The sequence below is a fragment of the Amblyomma maculatum genome, chromosome 1, assembly GCF_055883805.1.
Source record: "Amblyomma maculatum isolate TAMU_Amacu chromosome 1, ASM5588380v1, whole genome shotgun sequence".
Taxonomy (NCBI): domain Eukaryota; kingdom Metazoa; phylum Arthropoda; class Arachnida; order Ixodida; family Ixodidae; genus Amblyomma; species Amblyomma maculatum.
The window spans coordinates 387,108,796-387,132,831 of NC_139344.1; the positions used below are offsets into that span (position 1 = coordinate 387,108,796).

At 42.7% G+C, this 24,036-nt stretch overlaps 1 protein-coding gene across 1 annotated transcript; it reads left to right on the top strand.

The window, feature by feature from the left end:
- The first annotated feature begins 11,885 nt into the window (after nt 1–11,885).
- Nucleotides 11,886–23,820, top strand: LOC146208464 (uncharacterized). The gene is made up of 4 exons (XM_084593979.1): nt 11,886–11,997; nt 15,159–16,284; nt 20,475–20,542; nt 23,753–23,820. Exons 2-3 carry the CDS (start codon nt 15,620–15,622, stop codon nt 20,497–20,499), a joined length of 690 nt encoding a protein of 229 aa, XP_084450105.1. The 5' UTR covers nt 11,886–11,997; nt 15,159–15,619; the 3' UTR covers nt 20,500–20,542; nt 23,753–23,820.
- The last annotated feature ends 216 nt before the right edge of the window (nt 23,821–24,036 follow it).

Consider the following 24,036-nt stretch of genomic DNA (forward strand, 5'->3'; position numbering starts at 1 on the left):
CTTAGACTGTGTAGAGTTTGTTTTATATTGAAATTTCATAATGCTGAGTAATTATAGGAAGCAAGCTCTATACAAGAAAAATGTTTCAGGGGTTAAAAAAAAAAATTTCGCGCAAGATGAGCGAACATCTGGCCTAGGCCGTCCTGGTGAGCGCATTTCGCTCAACGTGCTTGGCGCTATTTTCTCTGCATGCTACCTGCGCTTTACGACGTCATATATGGCTCTGTATGGAAACCCAAGTGGCGAGCATAACAACGTTGTAACAGCTTTGAGCGGCTAGAGACAGCGGTTGCTCTAGGTTAACGGATTCACTCAGTCCCGCAAAACCTCCAACATAGTGTACTTCATGGCACAAAAATAGTTGTTCTATGAAGTATTAAACACTAGTTGAAATGGGCCTACATCTATTTATTGCATCTTTGTAACGAGAAAAAAGTTGAGTTCAACGGAACGCGAGGCGTTATAAGGCACAGAAAATTAACATAATTTAGGTTGAATTGCGCGGTTCATAAAACGTCAAATAGCCGAGCACGCACTTCTCCGCCAGACTATACTAAACCGGATGAATTGGCTGCATCTGTGACTACAGTTTTAAAATACACACGGCTTGACAGCTTCCGACTCCCGTTCTACAATGTGTGTGAGGCGCGCGCCGTTTTTTTTTTTTTTTTTTTATACTGTAGTGCGTAATAGAGGTGCATATAGTTCCTGTTGTAGGTGAGTCTATCGCATAAACTGCAGTCTAAATATGTAGGTTGCTCAGGTGCGAAGTATGTACGCTAGCACATCGTGTTTCATTTCGCTTTCCGTTTCAAGCTAGGACTTCAACATGAGGCTTCCTGAACAGATAGGCGAAAACGGTGACTGGAGACCTTGGCGGTAACATACTAAAATCTTTTGGGATATATTAACGCAACTTAAAAAGGCAATGCGAAAGCATTTGGATTCATTTCGAATGGATCGAAGTTGATGAAGAGGTCGATCGACATACAATACGTAGCGCGGTGTGCGTGGCTGCGAAAACAACATAGTCCTGTCATGCAGTCATCAAAGAAGCGCTTCTATTCGCGCTGCCGCTTGTTCGAAGCCCCGTCGAAGCAGTTGCGACCGTACTTATTTGCAATCTTCCAAGTTCAGAGACCTTTGAAATCTTCCAAGTTCAGAGATCTTTCCCTACACTCCAGCTGTCCTCCTTCCCCTGATCGGCACAGCTGATAACTGCATCACACACACACAGTCCAGCTTAGGAGTCCCCTGCGACATCTAAGACTAGCACATTAAGACACGTTCTGGAATGACCAAAGAGCACTATCTGTGACGGCGTTTTGGTTTGCACACGAGGTGAAAAAATGCTTGAACTTTCAATTATAAACGTAAAGATGGATATCTAAGCTATGAATTCTATAACTCTACAGTCTAAAATGAAATCAGATGTACGCACTGCTAAGCCAAACCTCTGAAGCTTTCTAAGATGCAGCACTAAGAAATACTAGAGAATGCGAAGATAACCACAGGTCTATTTGCTTATTATCGTTTCAAAAGAATATAATGGAAATCTTTTTGGTGCTGTAGACTTGCTAGAGCTCAGAATATTTCGAGGAAATCATAATAAAAAATTCTAGGGGGCATTTTGGACCGCTAATGTGCGATGAGGCGAAAGCACCTGTTGCGTGGTGGTCCGGCGCCCTCCACTAGGGCACTTCTTTTTCTCCTTTTTCACTCCTACCTTCCTCCTTATTCCTTACGGCTCGGCGAAGGTGTCCGCGGAGAACTGTGAAGATACTGCCCCTTTGTTTCCTGTAAACCATTCTGAAACGCTCCTGATGCCTGATGTGCCAACGTTCTTACATCTAAGGACGTTGTGCTGTTCTACGTCTGCTTCTATATGCTGTGATGGGCGGCGTTCGAGGAAGCGTCAGATGAAAGGTGCCGCACGGACGCCTGGATCGAACGCCCGGCGGGGTCGCCTGGTAAAGTCAATACCCGGCGTAACGTCATTATATGCTGACGTAATAGTCACACTCATTTCAAGGCACGATATACTACACTACTGAATACGTCATCATTTCTTTCAAGGCACGACATACTGCACCACTGATGACGTGACCATTAATTTCAAGGCAAGATACACAGCACTCATAACATCATTATTTATTTCAAAGTGCGACAGACTACACAGCAGATGACGTCATCATTAATTTCAAGGTAAGACATACTACACCACAGATGATGTCATCAAACTAAAGAGTTACGGACGGATAGGATCGTCGCCGCGAGCATGAACCATTAAAGGCTTTCGCTTTAAAAATAAAGTACTTTCATTTCTTCCTCATGCTGTATAGTATCTTTGTTAATTGTTGCTTTTTATTTCATGTAGCGTTCAAATGTTTAGGTCATCATACAAAAGAAACTGGAGAGCCCACATCCAATAACATTTTTTGCGGGTTCCCAAAAATCAAGCTTCCCGATGAGAGTAGAAAGTAGGTTAAGACAGCCCTGGTCTCCATGCACTTTTATTGTGCGCTGTGCAAGATTTTCTTAATGACGCCTTAAATGCGCTGTTTTAAAACCCACCTTTATGAAAGTAAATTCTGCTTTTTAACCTCATTTGGCCATAGTTTTATCTTCTGAATATTCTTCACATTGAGGGTCATTCGTCCTTCTTTGTGAAAAATAGAATCTCACTTTTACTTACTTTGCCATGGAGATATTCGAAGAAAACAAGAGAATCTTCGTTCTATTTTTTGTTTCAGTGAATAAAAAGCAAGAAAAATATAATTTCGAATTTTTTCTGCCTTTTTGTGTCTTCATTTTTATTTATTTACTTTTTGACTCGACCCTACGGTTTCAATGCATAAAAGATGGGAGTGGGGGTATTATTGGGCAGGCATGTCAGCGAAACTAGTGTATTCATTTAGAGAATATAAATAAAGAAATAAAAATAGATAAAAAAATAAAAATAAAAAGGAACAGCCCTCAAGTCACTGCAGTCTGTTTGGTCGAGAACTCAGCCTATGCAATACCTGAATTGCCCTCTGCTTCAGGCTAAAGGTTGGGATCAATACCACCGCCTAAACACCATAGGTGCCGCCTTCGTGCTCTGCAAAGACATGCCAGCTACGGTGGTCTCACCTGGGCTCCATAAAAAGACTGCATAAATTTAAAAAAAAAAGAAACCCGAATAAGATAGTGCACCTCAGGGTTTTCTGGTCGGGTATTTTAAGAGCCAAAGAAAGACATTGCATTCGTAGAAGCAGTCTGTGTCCTTGATATCGATTCAGCATGAGTTTGATGCTGAATAAAAAATAATTAGTATTTTATGTTCAAACACTCTGTTCATGCGTCGCATTGTATCGGTAGGCTTTATTCAATAAGACTATTGCTGAATTTGATGCGTGGCTTGTATAGCCCCAACCTTCTACAGTATGCGACCACCTAATTCATTCTTGCAGTATTGAATCGTTGCACCCCTGTGATTACAAATTATTACCTAATCCATTATTGTTTCGATATGGACTGCTTACAATTCCGCCTAAGTGGAGAATATTTTTAATTTTTACAAAATTCATCATTTTCTGCATCGTTTAGATCGCCATCTTAACTGTATCCTTCGACAACAGCTGCATCGTTTAGATCAGCATCTTAGTGCTACCCTCCAACAACAGTTTTCAATTTAGTAATGGTCATTGCAGACCAGTGGTTCTAAGCAATGAATGCGTCAGTGACCTCTTGGGGACTCGCTGGTCATGGAGCAGGTCGCGGAATTAGAATTAACTCAAGGGTAAACCGGCCTAAACTGGCTAAAATAAGGAATAGGCGACGCGTCGGCACCGGTATGCATGCCGCCGGGCTGGAAAGGATTCGACTCCTAATACCGCTCTGCTCGTCCATCGGACACCGGAGACGCTCTGCATTGCAGCCCTGGTCAGTAACGCATCCAGAGCAGTGCATCCAAATATTTGCGACGATGCCGTGGGCTTCTCGTGTGCTTTCAAATTTCTTATGAAGGCTTTTATTTTTATAAATTTTCTCCAGTAATTTAAATGTGTTCCATGACTTTCTAATAATATTTAGTTTCCGTTCATGTTTAATAGATGAACACTCCAGGTATACACACAAAAAATTATTAAAAACAATGCATAAGGTCTTTCGGCACCTGTTTCGTTAAGAACATCGCTCCTGTTATGATGGCGAACTTTCTCTTTGAATGTGTTAATGTGTTTAAATTTTTGTCAAGGTATTTTGAAATAGTTTAGGCATCTGTTTTGAATTAAGAAATTTATGTTTCAAAATGCACATAAAGGAACTGAGTGGTTACTAATATCCCTAATAATTAAGGCTGTGTCCAATAGAAGCATGTGAGTTGGTTTTAAGTAGGTCATGTAGTGATTCGGACTGCAGTGTAAAACGTCTATGATTGGTAAATCACGTTCAGGAGTGCGAAAAAATGTAAAAGATTTTCAACTTATTTTTTCTGCGGGTTATCTGCAAGGACGTTTCCATTGATGTCACCATCTAAAACGACATCGTATTTGTTTTCGCTTCTGAAAAACAAAAACAGCTCAAGAAAACCAAAATATGAAATTAAATTTCCTGTCGGGGACGATTGATGAATGATGAAACCTTCTTTTTTATAACAAGGAATATAACTTCATAGTTAGGGCTGACAAAAGAAGATTACGAAAAAAGATTACGTTGAAAGTGCTTTTTTTTTTTTCATCAATAGAACGTCACTGCAGTGATTGTTCATACGAATGGAAATTTAGGCTAGTCGTATTGCTCCATGATGTAAAACCGAGCGCAAACAACTTTCCCTTCCCCACGTGTAGGATAGCCTACTGGGCATTGCCTGGTTAACCTCCCTGCATTACTATTCTGTTTTCTCTCTCTACTTGTACTTTGTCTTCGTTTTCGCTGCTTTTAACCATGTAACTATTCATGCGATTTTGAACGTATGTGTAATCCAGGGGATGCTCAAAACTGTTGCTATATTTAGTATGTGATGTTTCGTTCAGCATTATAATATGAAAATCAAAGCCCAGTTGTATAAATAGCAAGTAAAGATCGGCCGTCTTCGACTCTGCAGATCGAGTGTCTATGCGAAACACATAAAGAATTGCAGTTTCTGAGGACCACAAACGCAAAACAAGATCTCATGAAAATTACACAATCATATTTGTCCACCGCCATAGCAACAATGACAGCGTCCCTTAGAGTGGTCACTTGAACTGACGAACAAAAAACAAGGCTTTAAGCTAAATAATCTAACCCAAATCTTCTGTGTTACTAACAAAGCATGGATTGCATTCGCTCCAACTTCTCCTAAGGCAAACATTTTGTCATTCCTGTGCACACGTACAACACGTACTAAGTTGTTGCTCTTGGCTCCGTTCATCGCATCTGTAAGCAGTTCTTTATTTTTTTTTTTTCGTCAGACTCAAGAGCGTGACACTTTTTGTTTTCAGGTGATTTAGTTCTGCTCTCTTGATCAGGTACAGGTCTTTGTGTGCCTTGAAAATCCGACAACAATCGTTGAGACCTTATCTTTACCTGCTGGCAGCCGGTGCACAGCAGATGTATCTTTCATAGTCAGAACGTGAAGTTTTAACTCGCTCGTAACAGCATTTATCTTCGACCGCAGGTCTTCGTCCTCACTTTCTGAGGGATTATTTATTTTAGGTTTAATTTCCTGCTTTGCAGCTAAAGGTCGTGAATGACAAGCTTGGTGAATGAAATTTCGGTTGAGCCTAGTTGGGTGATGATTTCCTAAGGTATCTTTTGAGCGTAAGCAGTAGACAATCCCCACAGAAGAGACAAGTACATGCACTTCTGTATGGATCGTCTACTGCTTGCGCTCATCAGTTACCTTAGGAGAGTTTGGTCAGAGTCAAGCAAATGCTCCCTATGTCCATTCGTTTCCTAAGCTCGGCTTTGTCATTATCTTGGGGAGCATTGTGCTGAAAAACTGTGTCGTATTGGCCGCAAATTGTTTACGCTGACAATTAAATGTATTTTACGGTGCTTTTCAATGTCATCAGCTGCTCTAACTTGTATTTTCTGCTGAAGAATAGGTTGGCGAAAGCAGTGTTCTGTTCTGCGCCGGTCCTGTCCCATCAGCTACTCATTGTGCTTGCAGTTCTACACGCTGGGCGGCGCAACGGTTTACGACATGTTTCACCTTTTGAACCGAATGTCGACTGCAAATGTTGAGCACTTTACAAAACAATACGCCTAAGTGCAATCCACGCATGCAAAGCCCTGCTCATTTGGATAATCCTAATTCCAGGCAGGGCCCAACTCCGGAAGCATAAAGACGCAACGCTGAACACAAATTGAGACACGTTCTACTAGAATTAAGCCCACACAGCGAAAGAAGAGACAGCAGAAGCAGTAGCAAAGGTATAATAAAGCTGTTAACCATAATACATGGCATTTTCACTGACCTGCAAAAGTTCAAACGAACACCGTTTATAGTCGGTCGGCGAAGCTTTTGCTGCTGCCGTCAAAATGTTTCAGTTATGACGGTTTACTTTTGGTGGGGGCATTCTTGAACACGTTGACGTCACTATGCCTCGAGCAACGTTGTGCAGATGGAAGCAATGCCTCGACCAGTCTCGGCAAGATCAGATTTCAGTACGTGTCTTGCAATCAGCCGTTCAGATCATCATATCTTAAATGGCTACCACTTATCTTCTGAGATATAGAGAATAAAGCTCGCAGGTGTTACTTTTGTGATTCACCCGGTCACCTATTAACTGGGTACTTTCTGCAATAAGGATAGCACTCTTTAATCTTTTGCAGTCGAAACTAGCGATATTTATGTCTGAGACCCAGATTAGTAGCCGGCGACACCATAAGCACCCGACACGGCCGCTCGTGAAACAGTGGGCCCATGAGGCCGCACGGTGCTTCGGGCAGAACTTTCACCCAGCAACATTTATTGCTTGAATGCAGGGATCACGTCATCGCTCACTCCTGGACTTCATAAAATCAGCAAACGTTTTAACCTAATAATTCCCTCGATCAATCTTCATCACACACCTCTCTGCTGTCCTCAGGAAATATATATTGTTGAAAAAGTCCACATAAAAGGCTTTGGAAGAATGTATTTCATTTAGTAAGCAATGCAAGGTTTATGTCACACAGTGTCGCTGCAAGTGTTGTGTGACATGAGCTCCCGGAGGTTGCTTCGAACTACACGCCAACGTGGAGCAGTGGGACGGCTAGGGCCGTGACACTGACACAGGTCGCTTGAAGCAGCGGGACTTGACTGGGTACTTGCTTCATATTGCCGACCCGTAAGTACAGCGACTAGGTATGGCTTACTATTCATTAGTGCAAGGTTAATTACATTTGGAGTATTCTAGCAGTGACACGAACTAAACGGGGTCATGGTGCGTGTCTACAGAAAAAAAAATACCGAACGCATATTTATTTGTTTCATTAGCCTCTACTACATTTGCATTTACCTTCAAGAAAAAATTACGTGTTTTTGCCTTACTGCCAGAAAAGGCTCGAATGTGATTGAATCCTGCAGTTAAGATCCTACCAGGGCAATCTTCGTTGAAGTTGAATACGAAAGAACTCAGTTACTTTGTTTAATCACCCTCAGTGATACTACATTGTCTATCTTCGGAAGGGTACGCCAGGAAATGTTCAACTGTACAAAAAAAAAAAGATGTAAATGGAAGTCCCTGAAACACAGACAATCGAGACACAATTTTCGCATGCTCTTAAGTGCAAAACCCTTCACTGGACTGCACTTTAGCAGCATTATCAGTGGACCTTTGTAACGCACCATATTCAGCTCATTAATCGGGGGGTTCGCTCACTGAACGCATTCCTGGCTCAATGAATTTTAGGTATCAAAGAGAAGACACTGCTGTATGCGCCAGTAGCCACTACTCTTCATTTATGTTCACATTCGGCTCAATATTTGAAGCCTCATAAGAAAAGTCAGAGTACAAACGGCCTCCACTCAAGTGTCTATAATCGAGCCAGCCTCCTTTTGCAAGACGTTCGTGTTTGCCTTCGCTTCCCAAAGGCACATACTTATCCCACAAAAACGTCATTGTTAAAGGACACGTTGCTGTAGACCAGAGTCGTCTTTTAACGTGCTACTGGAATAAAGAACTCTATTTGGAACTTGTCATGAAAATCCTTTACTCTGAGGTACGATATTCTGGTCACTGAAAAAGTAATCACAGGGATATAACATAGATAAGCCCGGCCGGGCGGTCAATAGTTTTCCGCACGACATGCAATGCACAGCGCACGAGTATGTAGAAGTTTTACGCGTAGGGTGATTGGTGCTGGCGATAGCGGAGGCAGTGTAATGCAATTCGATTACGCAACTTGTAGAAAACGCGGATGATGAACCGACGTTGTGAATCTGCTGTTGGTACAGGAGGCCACACCTGCCGAATGATTGTTAATTTCAACGAACTGTATGCACAGTCCGAGTTCGAACCTCAGTGGCACGTGCTTTGCATTGCCATTTGTCGACATTTTTGTTGACTTGGAGTGTTGTCTTACGCACCGTATTTCTTTGATTCTGTTTTCATAATAATTTGTACTGAGTTCATGTGCGTAGAACGTTGTTTGAATATAGCATATACTGTGCTGAAAAGAAGCGGTGATAGTGACGAGGTTCTATACTCTCTTCCGGCGAGAAATTGCTGGGTGTGATTCCGCTCCGCTTCAAAAGCATTTCTTTTTTTTTCCCCTAAACAAGATCCTACACATCATGCGGTGATCTAAAAATGACATTTCATGACGTAAATGATGTGCTGCCATTGCCGTAAATGGCTGAAGTCGGGCGCTGCATTCGGACCATATTGAGGCGGACACATAGAAATGTGACAAATTTGGCGGGGAGTATATGCGGCTGTTAGCTCACCGCAGCTAGGTAGACAGTTACTTTGAGTGGTGAACGAAGCTAATACATCTTGTTGTAATTCCTAAAAACCACTGAAATGACGCCATAAGGGTGCTTTTCAGCTGCGCAACCTTTTAGAGAATTCTAATGACGATGCATATTTGCGGCCGCACGAGGGTAATAGCTGTCCTCCCGTTACGAACGCTTTGCCCTCATAGAAAAACCATCGATCTCCGCGGTTATTGCAAAGGGCAGCAATGGTAGTATGCTAACTCAAGCGGCTGATTTGCACAAAATGGGGTATTTCAGACAGTCGCATGGTTCGTGTCTGCGACAAACTGAGGATTCATATATGCGCGGTGGCTGTGCAAGATAATCCGCGGCGACAGGCAGCGAGGGATCACCAAGGACTGCCTTAAACGTCGACCCTAAATAGTTTCTTTTTTTGTATAGCAGTGTGCATTCATTACAATGTTAATAAAATAAAGAGCCTTCCCACGATGCAAGAAGCAAGCACAATCTCAGACAGCTTCCTCTTTTTAATAAAGTAATGTATATGTCATGTGCTGCCACATGTGATGTTTTTCTTGTGAAGTTTTATTCAGGTATGCATGCTAGCTGACTATTTCCTTTTCAGAACAAAATAAGTACTCGAGAGCACGTTACGCAGATACGCTCCAAGCATATTATGTTGCTAATTGACGTTTTGTATTGATTGCTTTTTCCAATATAGCCAAGGCATAATGTATACCTTTATTGCTTTGCATTTACCCGTTTCGACACTAAGGAATACGGGCACGTGGCGTCACCCTAGATTAATGCCTCGATTTCTTCAATCATCTTTCGCTTTCGTTCATTTTTTCTTCGTTTGTGCCCCTCTGCCCGTGTTTCGGCAGCCTAGTTAACCTCTGTGCAATTCCGCTATTCTGTTTCTCCGTGTCTCTTTACAAGACATCTTTCGCGCTTCGCAGGAGCTCTCCGCAAGCCAGCGCAAGAATTTTGAACCAAGTGTAAGGCCCAGCGTGTGCCGTCCACTTGGTTGTGTATGTGTGTGTACATGTGGAACACACACACACACACACACACACACACACACTCGCACACACGCACACACGCACACACACACGCAAACACGCACACACGCACACACACACACACACACACACACACACACACACACACACACACACACACACACACACACACACACACACACACACACACACACACACACACACACACACACACACACACACACACACACACACACACACACACTCTCTCTCTCTCTCTCTCTATCTCTCCGCGGTGCTTTCCGCGCTCAACACAACTCAATCTGACGCAAGATGTTAGAAACTTAAGGAGACTTACTGGCCTGACGGTAGCTGGTCATAACGTGGCTGTTCGAAAAAGGTGGACATTACACCCAGTGGGTAACACTAATTGATACTTTAAGACTGAAAACTTTGCCCTCAGACATGGACCATCAGTCGAGGAGCTACCTCGCAAATCTCTCGATTTCTTCTGTTTACGACGAGGTCCTTGAACGTTTTAGTTGCTGCATTCAAATGCAGCTAGTAAGTGAATGTGAGAGGTAATCGGTGCTTATGAAGAGTAATATGCCATTTTCGGTTCCCATTCTGCGCCAAGCCACTGCGAATGTTCTGTTGTCGTTCTTGGCCTTCACCTGTAGCGCTACTCGCGTATCTGAAACGCGCTTAGCCTCTACATGCGTAGCTGCTGCACAGTGTCAGACCACAAGTATGATACACTCAGACCGCAACATATAATTCACTCGCTGTCACTGCAACTAGAGGCGTGCGCCTCACGGAATACGCTGCAGCAGCTCGGTTCCTTGGACATCGTAATTTCTCATTCTTGGCGCTAATATATAGTAGCCGACCACAGCGCCGTTTTTCTTCCATCTTTTCTCTTTATTTTTTCTTCAGAATGCGTAATACGATTGTATGCTTACGTTACCTGGCGTCGTTCTACTGTACACGGCACGCGTAGGTCACAATTTGAACAAAATGGCGAATTGCCTAGAATAGGGACCCAGGTCTTGTAGCTGCGGCCTTTGTCCTGTCTGAGGCGGTTTAGCTCGGGATCAAGCCAGGTTTATTCCTCGCATTCAGGACTTTACGGCACTCTTCTCCAGCAACTCCAAGCAAAAAAGAACCAAAGAACTGTTTTTGCACTTTTCCAAGTTCATTACAGTCCTATGGGCTTTCATTTGAAGCCCAGAAGTGCCGACATTTACGCTTACGTCTGTTAACACATGCCAGAGAGCATAAGTGCCAGAGCTTGCCTTTATATTTATTTCTCAATGAGCAGTACGGTGGGGGCGAAATAATAAATATGAAGTACGAAGAGACATTAAAAATGAAGGAAGATCATCGAGAAAGAAATTATTATGAGGCAATTTATTATCAGGTCCGATAAAATATCCAGACAAAACTACAAAAAAAGAGAATATTCTTTATAAGTTCTGGAATCGAAAGATGAATCTATGACTAAGATTGTGCTGGAAAGATCACCCACATTGTGTGCAGTACTTAAGCCCTGTTTGTGCAAAGCATGCAGCCAAAGTGCCATTGAGAGCAAGGTAGAGGAGAATTATCGTTGGAAAAAAGCCAATTATGGATTGAGTATTGTTTCTATCAAATTATAACTCTCGCTTAAGCCTATGGTAGCAATGAAATCTCTTTTATCCGGCGGTCGTTCACACATCAAGAGCCCAGAGAGCAAGTTTATTGCTTATTGTATGCAGACCGAATAAAAATACCACTAGCCAGAAAGTTCTACTTTGAACAAATGGGCCGACGGCTTTTGTTTTCTTACTTTTGGATATGGCTCATAATACTCAGCAGTCAGTTTTAAGGTATATGAGCTGACTGTTATCGTTGCTTCATATTTGCGTGCGGCAAAAGGGAAAAAAAATAACGAGCGCTGTAACTGAGAGAGCAATTCCGAAAAAAACACTGCTCCTTAACGTTGTTGGCGATATATATGCTGGCTCGGAATGTTGCGAGTTCACTCTTCCCCAAGTGATCGAGAGACCCCATGAAGAGCCCCATTGCCATGAAATTTTTTTCTAGCAGGATCCCTGCTCTTGGCAGGTAAGACCCGGTGTCGTCGATGCTTCCATTTACCAGCGTAGATTGGTCGCAACCTTTTCCGAGGAAGCTATTGAGGGTGGGATTTGATGCTATGAACGCACCATAAGGAGGATGGGATACTTAACGCATGTGAATGGGTTCTTCTACATGTACCATTGCTTTGCATGGACCGCTTAACACAAGCTCACCCGCATCGTTTGCTGTCGTATCGTATCATCTGAGCATCTGCCTTCTTGATTAGTAGTCCTGAAGCTATATAACTAATTTGACCTGCAGAATAGCAAGAGACAACCGTTCTCAATGATGGCTGTGTGGCTCGTATCTTCCGAAAGCAGGAACATTTTTTATTGTTTATATTCAGTGATAACAGTGCTTTATTCATTATTCACGTTCACCAGGTGATAAAGATGCTCGAAATATACACAGCCCTATATATTGCATTCACCAGTCCTGCCGGGATAGCGAAATCAGAGTTTCGATTAGCTATATGTTAAAGTACTGGAAAATATCTATATAGTGGCTGCACAAAAACTACAGTTCTTTATTACGAAAGTAATAAAATACCCATACAGATATATGTGAGGCAACTAGGCCCCATCTTCCACGACTGCTCACAGCTTTCTTAAAGGAAGTATTCAGAAACTTGGAATGGGAGGAGTAAGGAATAAGGGTTTATTTAGTTAACTTCAGTAATTTGTAAGGCACTGATAACATTGCCTTGTTAAGCAACTAAAGGGACAAACCGCAAACAATTATTATTGATCTAGACAAGAAATGCAGAAAGGTAGGCCAAAATCAACATGCAAAAGACTAACATAATGCCGAACAGCCTCAAAAGGAAGAACAGTTAATATGTCTACTTAGAAACGATAGAAACCACAGGTCAGGATTATAGAAGGAAAATAACTAAAGAAAAGATCGGGATTGAGCGCGCTTGGCAAACACTCGCCGATTATGAGTAGCAGCTTATCAGCATCACTCAAGAGGAAAGTATATATAATATCTGCATCTTACCTGTACTTATCTATGACACTGAAAGCTGGAGGCTAACGAAAAGGATCTCTTAGGTTGAGGACTACGCAGAGGGCTATAGAACGGAAAATGATGTGTGTAACTTTAAAATAAAAGGAACGTGCAAAGTGGGACTGGGGAGAAATAATTCCAGTTACTGATTTTCTAGTTGAAATCAAAAATACAGTGGCATGGGCAGGACATGTAGTGTGAAGAGGGGATAGTCGATTGCTGCTAAAGGTAAGAAATTGGATCCTGAGTGAAGGAATGCGAAACAGAGGGCAACAGAAAATTGGGTGAGAGGATGAGGCTAGAATGTTTGCAGAGGCCAAGTAGATGGGGCTAGCAGATTAACGGGTTACCTGGCGTATGGAAGAGGCCTTCGTCCTGCACAGGATACAGTCCGGACGATAAGGATGATGATGATGATGATGAGGAGGAGGATATATCACAATTCTGGATTTTGGTTTGTATGGAAAGCCCTGACAGAGAAATTTCGTTGGTAAAAGAATATACCCAACCATTGGTAAAACTTTATGCGTGCCTTGAGCAAGGCTATTTTCCTTTATTATGTGTCAAAATGTTCAGCGCTTTAATTAAGCATGAGTGCACAGACCACAACAGCCTTATAGATGAAATGTTTTATGAATGTAATGATATAGTCATAATAAGCTTCATTGCCTGTAGCGCTGAAGAGCATCAGCAGATCGAAAAACGATTCGGTATGTAACGATATGTCTTAGAGCGAAAAGGTTGAAGCACTGGAGAAGCAAAATATTGATAGCGCGTTTATATTTGCCAATTGCGTAAAGAGCCTTTCCCATGGTGGGAACAGTGAAATGTCGCTGTACTGTACGTTTCTTCCCCTTGGCGTGCTGAGAGGATATTTTTTTTTAATCTGCCCATTTTCTCTACCAGTGAACTTTTCCGCTGATATTTAGCATTCAGTCTGCAGCGCATTCAGTACTCCGGACTGCAACACTGTCCGGGGGCAGACCAACGATGTTGCATGCCAACTTTATCGTCCCTTGAATGCAATAATTTCATTATATCAACTCGTGACCCCGATAACCTGACTATTAAAATGGAATAAACCATAAAACAGTGACCCGTAAGCGCGAACTTTGCGCGCTGACCTAAATGTGTGGTTTTGCAATGACACAACCCACTTGTCTTGAACTTTGCAATGCCAACAGACTAATTCTACACGTAATTACACGCGACGGCAGTGCGGCCGCTATGCACTCTAGGAGATGTAGTATTCCGACCGGCGCCGGCGTCGGCGCACTGAATGACGTACGCCCATTATGTCTGCGTGGCCACACGAACATTTGAGCCAGTATACTGGACTTGTTGGACAATTGGGCGTCATGTTCTACAGTTTCGGAACGTACAGAGCCGTGAATTTTTATTTTCCTGAAAAGCAACGTAAGCATCATTTGAGAACGTTTACAGGTGTGCGTCGTTATGCATAGAAAGTTTTTGTTGGCAAAAACCCAAATGCAGCGCTCAAGGTACTATTTCAACGCTTCGCCTTTTTTTTTTTTTTTTGCTAGCTCTGTAGGGGATGCTTCTAGCATCCATGTCCCTACAGCGCTTGTAAACTTTTTACATTTGACGAGCCCATTTATACAAGTCATTCTTCTTTTGTGGCTTGATGTGAGCGCACGTGTGTTTGGAGGCTGTTGATTCTCTGACGGAACTAGATGACATATAGTTATCAATTCATTCGACAGCATCAGTGTACTGAGTCATTTGGCAGACATGAAAAAGAAACGTATTGTCACAGAAACTCTTCGCCAGAAGCTTTCCGATAAACGAGGATACATTTTCTTTTTTGTTTTAGAAATCGCGTTTCGCTCTTGTAAGCACTTCAGTATATTTTATATTTCAAAGCCCCCAATAACATTATGTTTGTTTTTTCGGATAGTTTCTCATGTCTCATGCCGTCAGAATAAAGCGAGTTTTATTTCACTTTAGTGGTGCCGATCCTTTATATTTTCTATTAACTACAAAAAAAAAGTGATTACTTGCCAGAGCGTGGTGCTTAAGTAACCAGCATGAATTTGCTCGTTCTTTGTTCACACAAGGACACGATATAAATAGGCACTAGAAAAAAACCTTCCTTGCTTTTTCTATTTTTGTTGCAGTGACATTCACATGCGGTGAAGCGGGGCTTAGAAGGAAGGCAGAACGTTTAAGCGGTAGTTCAACTGGCGGCGGCTCTATCAGTGGTTTCCTGGGTAGTCCTCTTCCAGGCGAAAGCGGCAGTTCCCTCAATGGTTCCGTCAGCGGTGGCGCCTCACTTGGCGCCGGGAACGCTGCAGGCGGCTTCAACGGTCGGCTTCGCCCAGGTTCACAGTCACAAGGCTCTCTCCCTGGAGCCGCAGGTGCCTTTTGGAGTACCTTATGGGGCTCTTCTGGTGGTGCGCAAGGAGGCAGTTTCTCTGGTTCAAATGGTTTAGGGGGTAACCACTGGGGCTCCAGCAGCCAAGGCGCCGGTCACGGCTTCGGTGGCTCCTCTGGAAGTTTTGATGGTCCATTTAATGGTTTGGGTTCATATGATGGTTCGGGTGGCTCATCCGGAGGTGGTAGATATTCTGGTAGCGGAATGGGTGCAGGTAACGGAGCTTTCGGCCCTGGTCTTCCCAGTGGAGGTTTCGGTTCCAGCTTTGACCCTGCGGGCGCAGGGGTATTTGTTGCACCAGGATCTGGAAAGTTAGGAGCTTCATGGCAGAATCCTATTGGAGGCTTATGGGGATCATACGGTCAGGCTCCAAGCGGTGGATACAGTTTCTCCGGTCCTGGTGGGATCGGAAGTGGGTACGGCTATTACAGCGGTTTGGGTGGTGGAATGCAGAATGGGTTTGGAGGCAGTTACGGCAGTAACTTTGGCTGGAACGGTGGTAGCGATTATGGAAATCGCTTTGGATTTGGCGGTCCATTTGCTGGTGGGAGGTTTGGCAGTGGCTATGGAAACCGCTTTGGATTTGGTGGCTCTGCTGGTGGGAACTTCGGTAGCGGCTATGGGTTTGGCATTCCTTCTGGCGGGAGCTTCGGCAACAGCTATGGAAGTGGCTACGGATTTGGCGTTTTTCCTGGTGGTAGAAACTTCGGCAGCGGCTATAGAGGCAGCTTCAAATTCGGCAATCCTTCCGCTGGCGGCACTTTCGGCTCAATCGGCGGCAATTCTGGTAACACGCTTGGGTCAACCGGAGCACCAAGTAGTCAAGACCCTATATTGAAAGTTGGTGATACCACTTCTACAGTTGCCGGGTAAGTACACTGAATTTCTTTTCTACCGAGAAGTAAAGGGTACAAAATACAAAAATGATTTTGGTTTTGCGAAATAAATACAGACGAAAGTTTCCGAACACACAAAGAAAGCATTTAATATGATGATAATTTACTATGATATTGTATTCTGAATCTGTTTATAAGATGCTTTCTCGCGACATGTAGTGCCCTATTCACAACAAACAGTTCGAAGAAGACTGTTTCTTATTTTGATACTTGGACCTCTAGGGTTTTCTGCACTCCAGTAGCATATACATACGTGAACCCTATAACATCCCCTGTTTCCTCTTATTTTGGCCTCCTACGTAGTTGACCATAGAATCCATCCTTGGGTTAAATTAGAGAAAATGTGTTGACCCGTTTGTGAAACATTCACTAATTTCTTATTTGAAGTAAGCGTTCAAATTAATCGTTGATTCTATTTTACTGCCAAATCTTTCTCGTAAGGTAATTTTCTTGAAACTATAAGCACTTCTCTATCACTTTTATACTATTTGTATCATTTATTATTTTGTAAGTACAAGAGTCAAAATTCATGAACGAAATTGCTCAGCTGAAAAGTAATATAAAAAATAGCATAAACGTATGACTCCTATAGAAACATTCAACATGGCTCGAAGAAGGAGAGTTTGTTATAGCGTTATCGCTGTCTCGTAGAAAAGGAAAATTACGTTAGCGTGCCACAAGCAACCTATCCCAAAATTTAGATTTAGCATGCGTTCCGAAACCATTATAAACAGTCAGCTTTGCACGGAGGCAAAATATTATTTTAATAGTTGTTACTGAAGCTGCTCAGTAGCAAAAGTATTATACTTCAGAGTCGTCTGGACCACATAATGCATCAACACTGACAACCGCGATCAGAATGTCTAAGGCGTGTCTTGCCAACTAAAATTTTGTGCAATGAGAAATGTGAACTTTACGGAGGCAACTTGTTAAAGAAACGCAAAGTACAAATCAGCAGAGCAGAGCGCGTTCCTCCAGAGGGCACGCAATGCTTGAAATATTTTCATGAATTTAACCTAGATTGGAGTATTAAATTATTGAAATATAAAACCCCGTCATGAGAACGCCAACCCATTTCTGCTAGTTCCCTTGCAATCCATATCTGATCGCTTGCGGTCGGTAGCATAGCAGATAGGTTTTCCCATTATGGTTTTGGTGCAAGAATCGAAAGTCTATTTTCAAAACTGCTATGAATTACAGCCTCGACATGGTCGTGGAATCAAGGTTAGTCATATGTAATGGTAGGAACACCTCTGGGTATCTGTAAAAGTGTAGAACAGGATCTCAACGACTTCTTATTCAGCTGAAGGAAGCGCCTCTTATTTGGAAGGATGCCGAAATGCCTTTACGCGAAGTATGTGAAGCTTTTATGCTCTAAGTATGATGTCTTGGTCGAATATTTAGTGGAATCCCCGAAGGTGGAATAGATTTGTAATAAGGGTAACAATTGCTCATTGACATCTACCCAAGCACAGCTGTACAAAGGAGAGCTATACAGCTTTCTCAGACACTTCGTTGAAAAAATCTTCCTGATCCGAGGATCGAGCCCGGGACCACCGCTTTGCTGGGACAGTCGCTGTACCAACTGAGCTAACCCGGAGGGAAAGCAGATCCGATGATAGGGCGAGAGCGAATTGATAGCTAGAAGTCAGAGTAGTTACTCCCTTATTATGTGCCCCGCCGGGGTGGTGCAGTGGTAAGACGCCCGACTACTGTGCCGGAGTTCCCGGGATCGAATCCCGGCCTCGGCGGCTGCGTTTCGATGGTGACGAAACGAAGTGGCGTCCGTGTGCTGTGCGATGTCAGCGCACGTTAAAGATCCCCAGGTGGTCGAAATTACTCCGTAGCCCTCCACTACGGCCCCCCTTTCTCTCTATCCACTTTCTCTCCCGCCTTCATTCCTTCCCTTACGGCGTGGTTCAGGTGTCCACAGAGCAAGTGTGACAGATACTGCGCCTTTCCCTTCCTATGAACCAACCAACCAACCAACCCTTATTATGTTGTCTTGAGCTACCGTTAGTTTAGTGGAGGCACCGGGTAGGGAAGATGCCAGAGCATTCGTAGTGAGGTGGCGCTGAGAACGCAATTTCGCTTGCTCCTCGTGTACCTGTAGCATTACTTTTACGCTTAGTAATTAAAAGCCGCAATGCAGAACTATGGAGATAGTTTGCATAAGAACGCTATTTCTACGTTAGAGTAACCCGCATGCACAGTTTAGGCCCGCTAATCCATGAAGCCTGCTGCACTAAACCCCTCTGGTTTCCTCGCGCGTTGCAGCTACTATTGTGGACTAATTCGAGCGAGATTTTACAAAGAGAAAACTCACATTGTTACTCGTGTCCATAACCAGAAGCTGCAATTTGTTTGGCTATCCATTGCTTGCCTCTGATTTACCTCGTATTTCTTCTATTATGTGTTGCTGCAAATTTATGATTGCTTTTAACTGAAGATACCTACATTAGTTCACAAAGTCACCTGCGCAAGCATTCAATATAAGGTAGTTGCAGCGCACAGCGATCCGCGATCCTCTACCCTCATCCGCTAATACGTGTTCCTCTGCTCAAGAACAGACCACCTTAAGGTGTCAGATGGCGCAAAATACTGGACAAAGGCCTTGTACGCCTGCCATGTCGGCGCCTACCAATGTGTGCATGCACACAGCCGACGCGCAGTGGTGGTCCTGCTGGCAGATATTGTTGTGCTATCTACTTACTACAACCAGCCCATCTCTGTTCCTATCCTCCTGCATCTAGGTTTAGCTCCACACACGTATCCGACATGATATACAGGGTGATTGTTTTGAACATTTCCAGATTATTATGCTTAAGAGCTGGAGCGATATTTTCGAGTTCATAGCAAGGTGGACATTAAGTACGAAATTGTTGTAGTTGTTTGCAGAAATGTTTACCTAAATTTCCTAATATATCTTCTTGTGCTATTTATCTTAGAGACTGAGATAAATATTAGACCGTGGGCATAACATTGAAGCCACTCTCAATATTGCGTTATTCGCCAGTAATTCGAAATATAAAGTATCCAAAATAGGCACTTGAAAGCTCGTTCCCAGATTGATTTCCCGCGCTATATATTACAAGAAATATGAGGTGCACTTAGGGTCCACCTTTAAGCGTAATGCGATAGCGTAGGCTACTACTCCACATATAAAGCACTACGTAAATCAATCGATATGAGCCTGCCTGCATATGGTATCCTGAATGCAAATGTCTTGGGAGGAGAACGCCGAAGCCGGATTTTCTGGTGAATGAATCTTTTAATGCTACCGTATTAAAATGATGCCTCTTCGCTGTAGTAGCATCGCCTAATCGCATTACCTCCTTATATATAGAAAATTACATAATGCATACCTCTATTCGCTGCATTAGAAATGCGCGGAATATCGTTTTTTTAAACCAGAAACAGCGAGCAACTGAATTTTGAAGTTTGATATTTGGAATCTATTCGCAATAGGAACTTTTAGAAACTAAGCACACATTTCATGCCTGTAGCGTTCAATTTAACCATAAAACCTCGCTTCGTGTTGTAAAAGAAAGATGTGATTTGTTATTTTAACGCCACAGGGCTAAAGCCTCGTTCACCCGAAATCCAGCATAGACATCGGTGGCGGCGCTGTGAACGAAAAAGTAACGAGTATGGCGCTAGCAGGCGGCTGCTCGCAGATGAAAAGGCCGAACTCTGTTCGGACGTTGGGTTGTCTGACATTAAGTTCTGCAAGAGAGGCCGAATCCGGCATCTCCTTTCACATGGGAGGGAGATATAATGCCCAACCAGCGAGGACGCTTTGATTCACGTTACCCTTATTTGAGAATTAGTCACCTAACTAGCGCGCTTTGCTACGTCCACTTTGTCAGCATCTCAAAATGAATATCTGTAAATAACAAAGAAATCACCGTGTGTAGGTCGTTTGACCAGGTGTAAAGATATGGCCTACTTCACCATCGTCATCAGCCTAATTAAGCCTAATACAAAGTAAGCGCTCTCTTGCTAATCTTTTTTGAATTCTCTTGCGCGAGCATCGAAATTCATTTGAGGCCCAAACGTTTTCGGTTCGCATCTTTCGCGCTTAGGTGTATTATCAGACCTCTTAAATTGATCCGCTAAACACGGTTATATTTGGCAGTAACACAAACATCATTTTTTCACAGATCAACCGGCACCACCAGCCAGTGATGGTACCGGCACTACTGCCATTTGAGAGAGCTCGCTACCTAAGGTCAGCTGCCAAGTCATCAGCATCGGTCACGACAATGAGTGCCAGTTGTATGAATTTCTGTTATGTGAAACGTGCTGTCTAGGATAGGCATGAAGCGCACTTTCTTATGTTTGGTTAAACTTAGGAAATATTTTTGAATGTAGTTTCTAATAAAAGTGGCGGGAGATATAAAATATTCTACGGTCAACGCAAAACGTAATGCTTGCCATAAAATGCAAAACTAAATAAAAATTTCCTTTAGTGTTGTACCTTCAGCCTACTATTCTTACGCGTACGCTTTTTTTTTTATCTAATTAGCATTGCAGGTTCTACAGATCTTCTATACGAGTAGAAATTGTTATATTACATCACGGAGTTACATTACACTATCAGAATGTTTCCTTTAAAAATACAGATACTTCTTACGTTCTTTTGCTTGCCTTATGGGTGGTGCAACATTTTACCATGAAAATATCTTCTTTAATCCCCAAACTACGAGTAGTCTGAAGCTACTCATTCTGGCCATGTTAATGTAAAAGCAATAGTGTGGCAGCTGTAAAAATTTGTGCTCGCTTCGGCATTGTAGTGCCCAAAAAAAGGTGCATGTAAGTTCCTAACGTAGGTTTCTAAAATGCTGTTTTCGGAGTAGTGCTGACAATGCTAGTGAAAAGCCCGCCTTGCTGGAGATAGGGGCTACAAAAACGAGGAAGAAGACATATTGCGAGCACCTCAATGCCAAATTTTTAAAATGTTGCTAGGTGAAGAAAGACTTAGCCAGAATGTATCCGAATAGAAAAACTTATCCTTCTCCAAACCAAGGAAATGTCGCCTCAAAACAGTAAATGAAGTTAGATTTGGAAACTATAATACTGTCTGACGATATATATATTTATGGGTAGAAGATGCTGAATTAAATAGGTAAATATATGAATCAATTGTTTGAAAAATCTAAATAAAAATAATGTTTATTTCTTACATGTAATATCGAGTGTGATTAGATTTCTAGAGTAGGATTTTTAACAATACATGCTACTCATTTGCCAATTGTCTGGCACCTCCGGTTGCGATATAAGGCATTAGCGTTGGCGCATTGCGCGATATCAGCGATATGAATGCTTGAAGACTTTCCGCGTGTCTTGGGAGGCGAAAACTGACTGAAGTGAGCGATACTGTTCTGGAAATACGGATGTATTCGAAACAAAAGAAGAAATGGAATGCGTCAAAGTATTACACCCGCAACATTTTTCTACGCTTCTGTAATGAGTCTTCCCGCCCCATGTACAGGGAGGAGAGAGTGTCTATGCCGTGAGCTGGAGCGTCTAGATGGGCGCCCATTGACTGAAATTAAGATTTTAAGTCCCTGACCACGGCGATCGTCTGCGGTAAAAACCACCCAGGCACTGCTCCCCTTTATGAAACGCACGGGCCTCACCGAAAGGCTATGATTTTTCTGTTACGTTACGTGATATGACTGTGACGTGATGTGATGTGACATGTCTGTGATGTGATTGTACTAACTTAAACCCATCCCTCTCTTACAACTTTTAAATCCACTCACCCCTTTCCCCCGTGCAGGGTAGCAAACCGGTTTCTTTTACGGGTTAACCTCCCTGTCTTTCCTCCTCATTTCCTCCTCCTCCTCCCGTTTCATACAGTTTTTAAATAACTAATGTAAGCACAAGACAATCTATAGGCCACAGATAGCAAGGTTGTAGTGAAAATGATTTTAAGCTCTGTGCATAAAAGAGAAGTTAGCCTTGCATTTAGTTCGAAGTTGCACTTTAATAAAGCTAAAAGACAGCCTTCCTGATCTGCACTGAGGTTAGAGTTCTGATAAGCCCAACATCTGGATTGTACTTAACAATTGATGTCATCTCGCGCAACAGGATTAGGTCGGACAATTAGCGATCATTCTTGAGATGGCGCAGTAGCTTTCTGTCCCTCAGCAGGGTTTTTATCTGTCGAAATAAACAATTCCTCTGGTTTCAATGTGCCGTAAAATGCACTGAAGTGAGAGAAGGTTTAAACGCTGGGTACAAGTTCATCGCACTCAGTGGAAGATGGCTTTCCTGGTAATGGAATGCCGGGGTGTCATTGCATTTAACCCGATTAATAATTAATTTAAAGCGGCACACCTAAGGCGGGGACCCCGAGGCAATACTTGCTGCCGTCTGCCATTTTCTACGAGTTCACTACCGTACTGCTTAATTTTCCTCCACATAAAAGCGTGTTGATGCTAATTATGAGTCATCATGCTCATTTACATGTTGTCAAAGCGACAGGTAGGTTACATAGTAAATGATAGGGCAAATCGACCCTAGGTAACTTGCAACCCTTGTGAAAACGAAGATGGAGAGCATAAAATAAAGTAAAAACAGTAACTAGTTACTTGCTTCCTCTTATGCGAAGTTTGGGATAAAGGAAATTGAAGTTTGAAGTTCATTCCAAAGCAAATATAAAATAATTATTATAATAAAAATACATTTGCAACAGTAGTTTGGTTTGCATTTTGGCACATGTTCGAGTAGCCTTACTCAGTAGCAGAATCGGACGAACACTTGGTGTTTACGGTGACACTCCAGCGTGTATCCTTTAATGGTCTTCGATGCTAATTACTGAAGTAATATGGGAGTAAGGTCGCCCTACGGGGCTGGACTGGTAGGTCAACGCCGCTTGCGGCGGTGGCTAGCTTGCCACCGAATTTTCATCTGTTGTAGGCCGTCATTGCACCCGCTACTGTTTCGCTGGTGGACGACGGCTGTTGCGATGCCCATCTTTCTCTCGCTCTTCTTTTTCTTTCTTCTATATTTTCTCTTCTGTCCGCACGAGGCAGCGGAGGTGGCTCTACTGCAGAACCAGTAGCAGGCCCATGCGTTTTCTTTTACTTCTTCTTAAAGCCACAACAACTAAAGTAATATATGGCCTGTTCGATTTTTTTCGGAAGAACGAATTTTTTACTCGCAAATTCTAAACACATACCCTGAGTCTGCAACATAGCTTCTGCTAACTGGGATTACTCAAAAGACTGCTTATTTAAAAACATTAAATTTGCGAACTTCACTTTCACTTGGATGTGTCAGCATACACGGACATTCCTATTTTAAACCCTCTTTTGAACCTACATATGCTGCAAAAGCATTCCTGACTGATTACTTGTGCATAAAACACTTTGTTTTAGATTACGTGATATATTTATTGGCAAAATAATAGATGGGTTTTGTTTATTTCCAGACACCGATGATGTGCACCGGTTTCTACAAGATGTCTTGGTAAAATAAAGTTCGATTTGTTAATCAGAGTGTGAATCGTCTGTTTCATATGTGAACATTTTTATTTTCGCTGATATATTTACTTCTGTCAATTCAGCATACAAAAACACTCGACCCTTCATTTTCGATGAATCATACTGGGGGTTCCTACCGAGGCAGCTAGCGCTGCCTAGGGGGAGGAGAAAACAAAATCGACTGGCCTTGCCTGTGCGCATCCCTAATCATGTGTGGTGTCAGCGTGTCTCA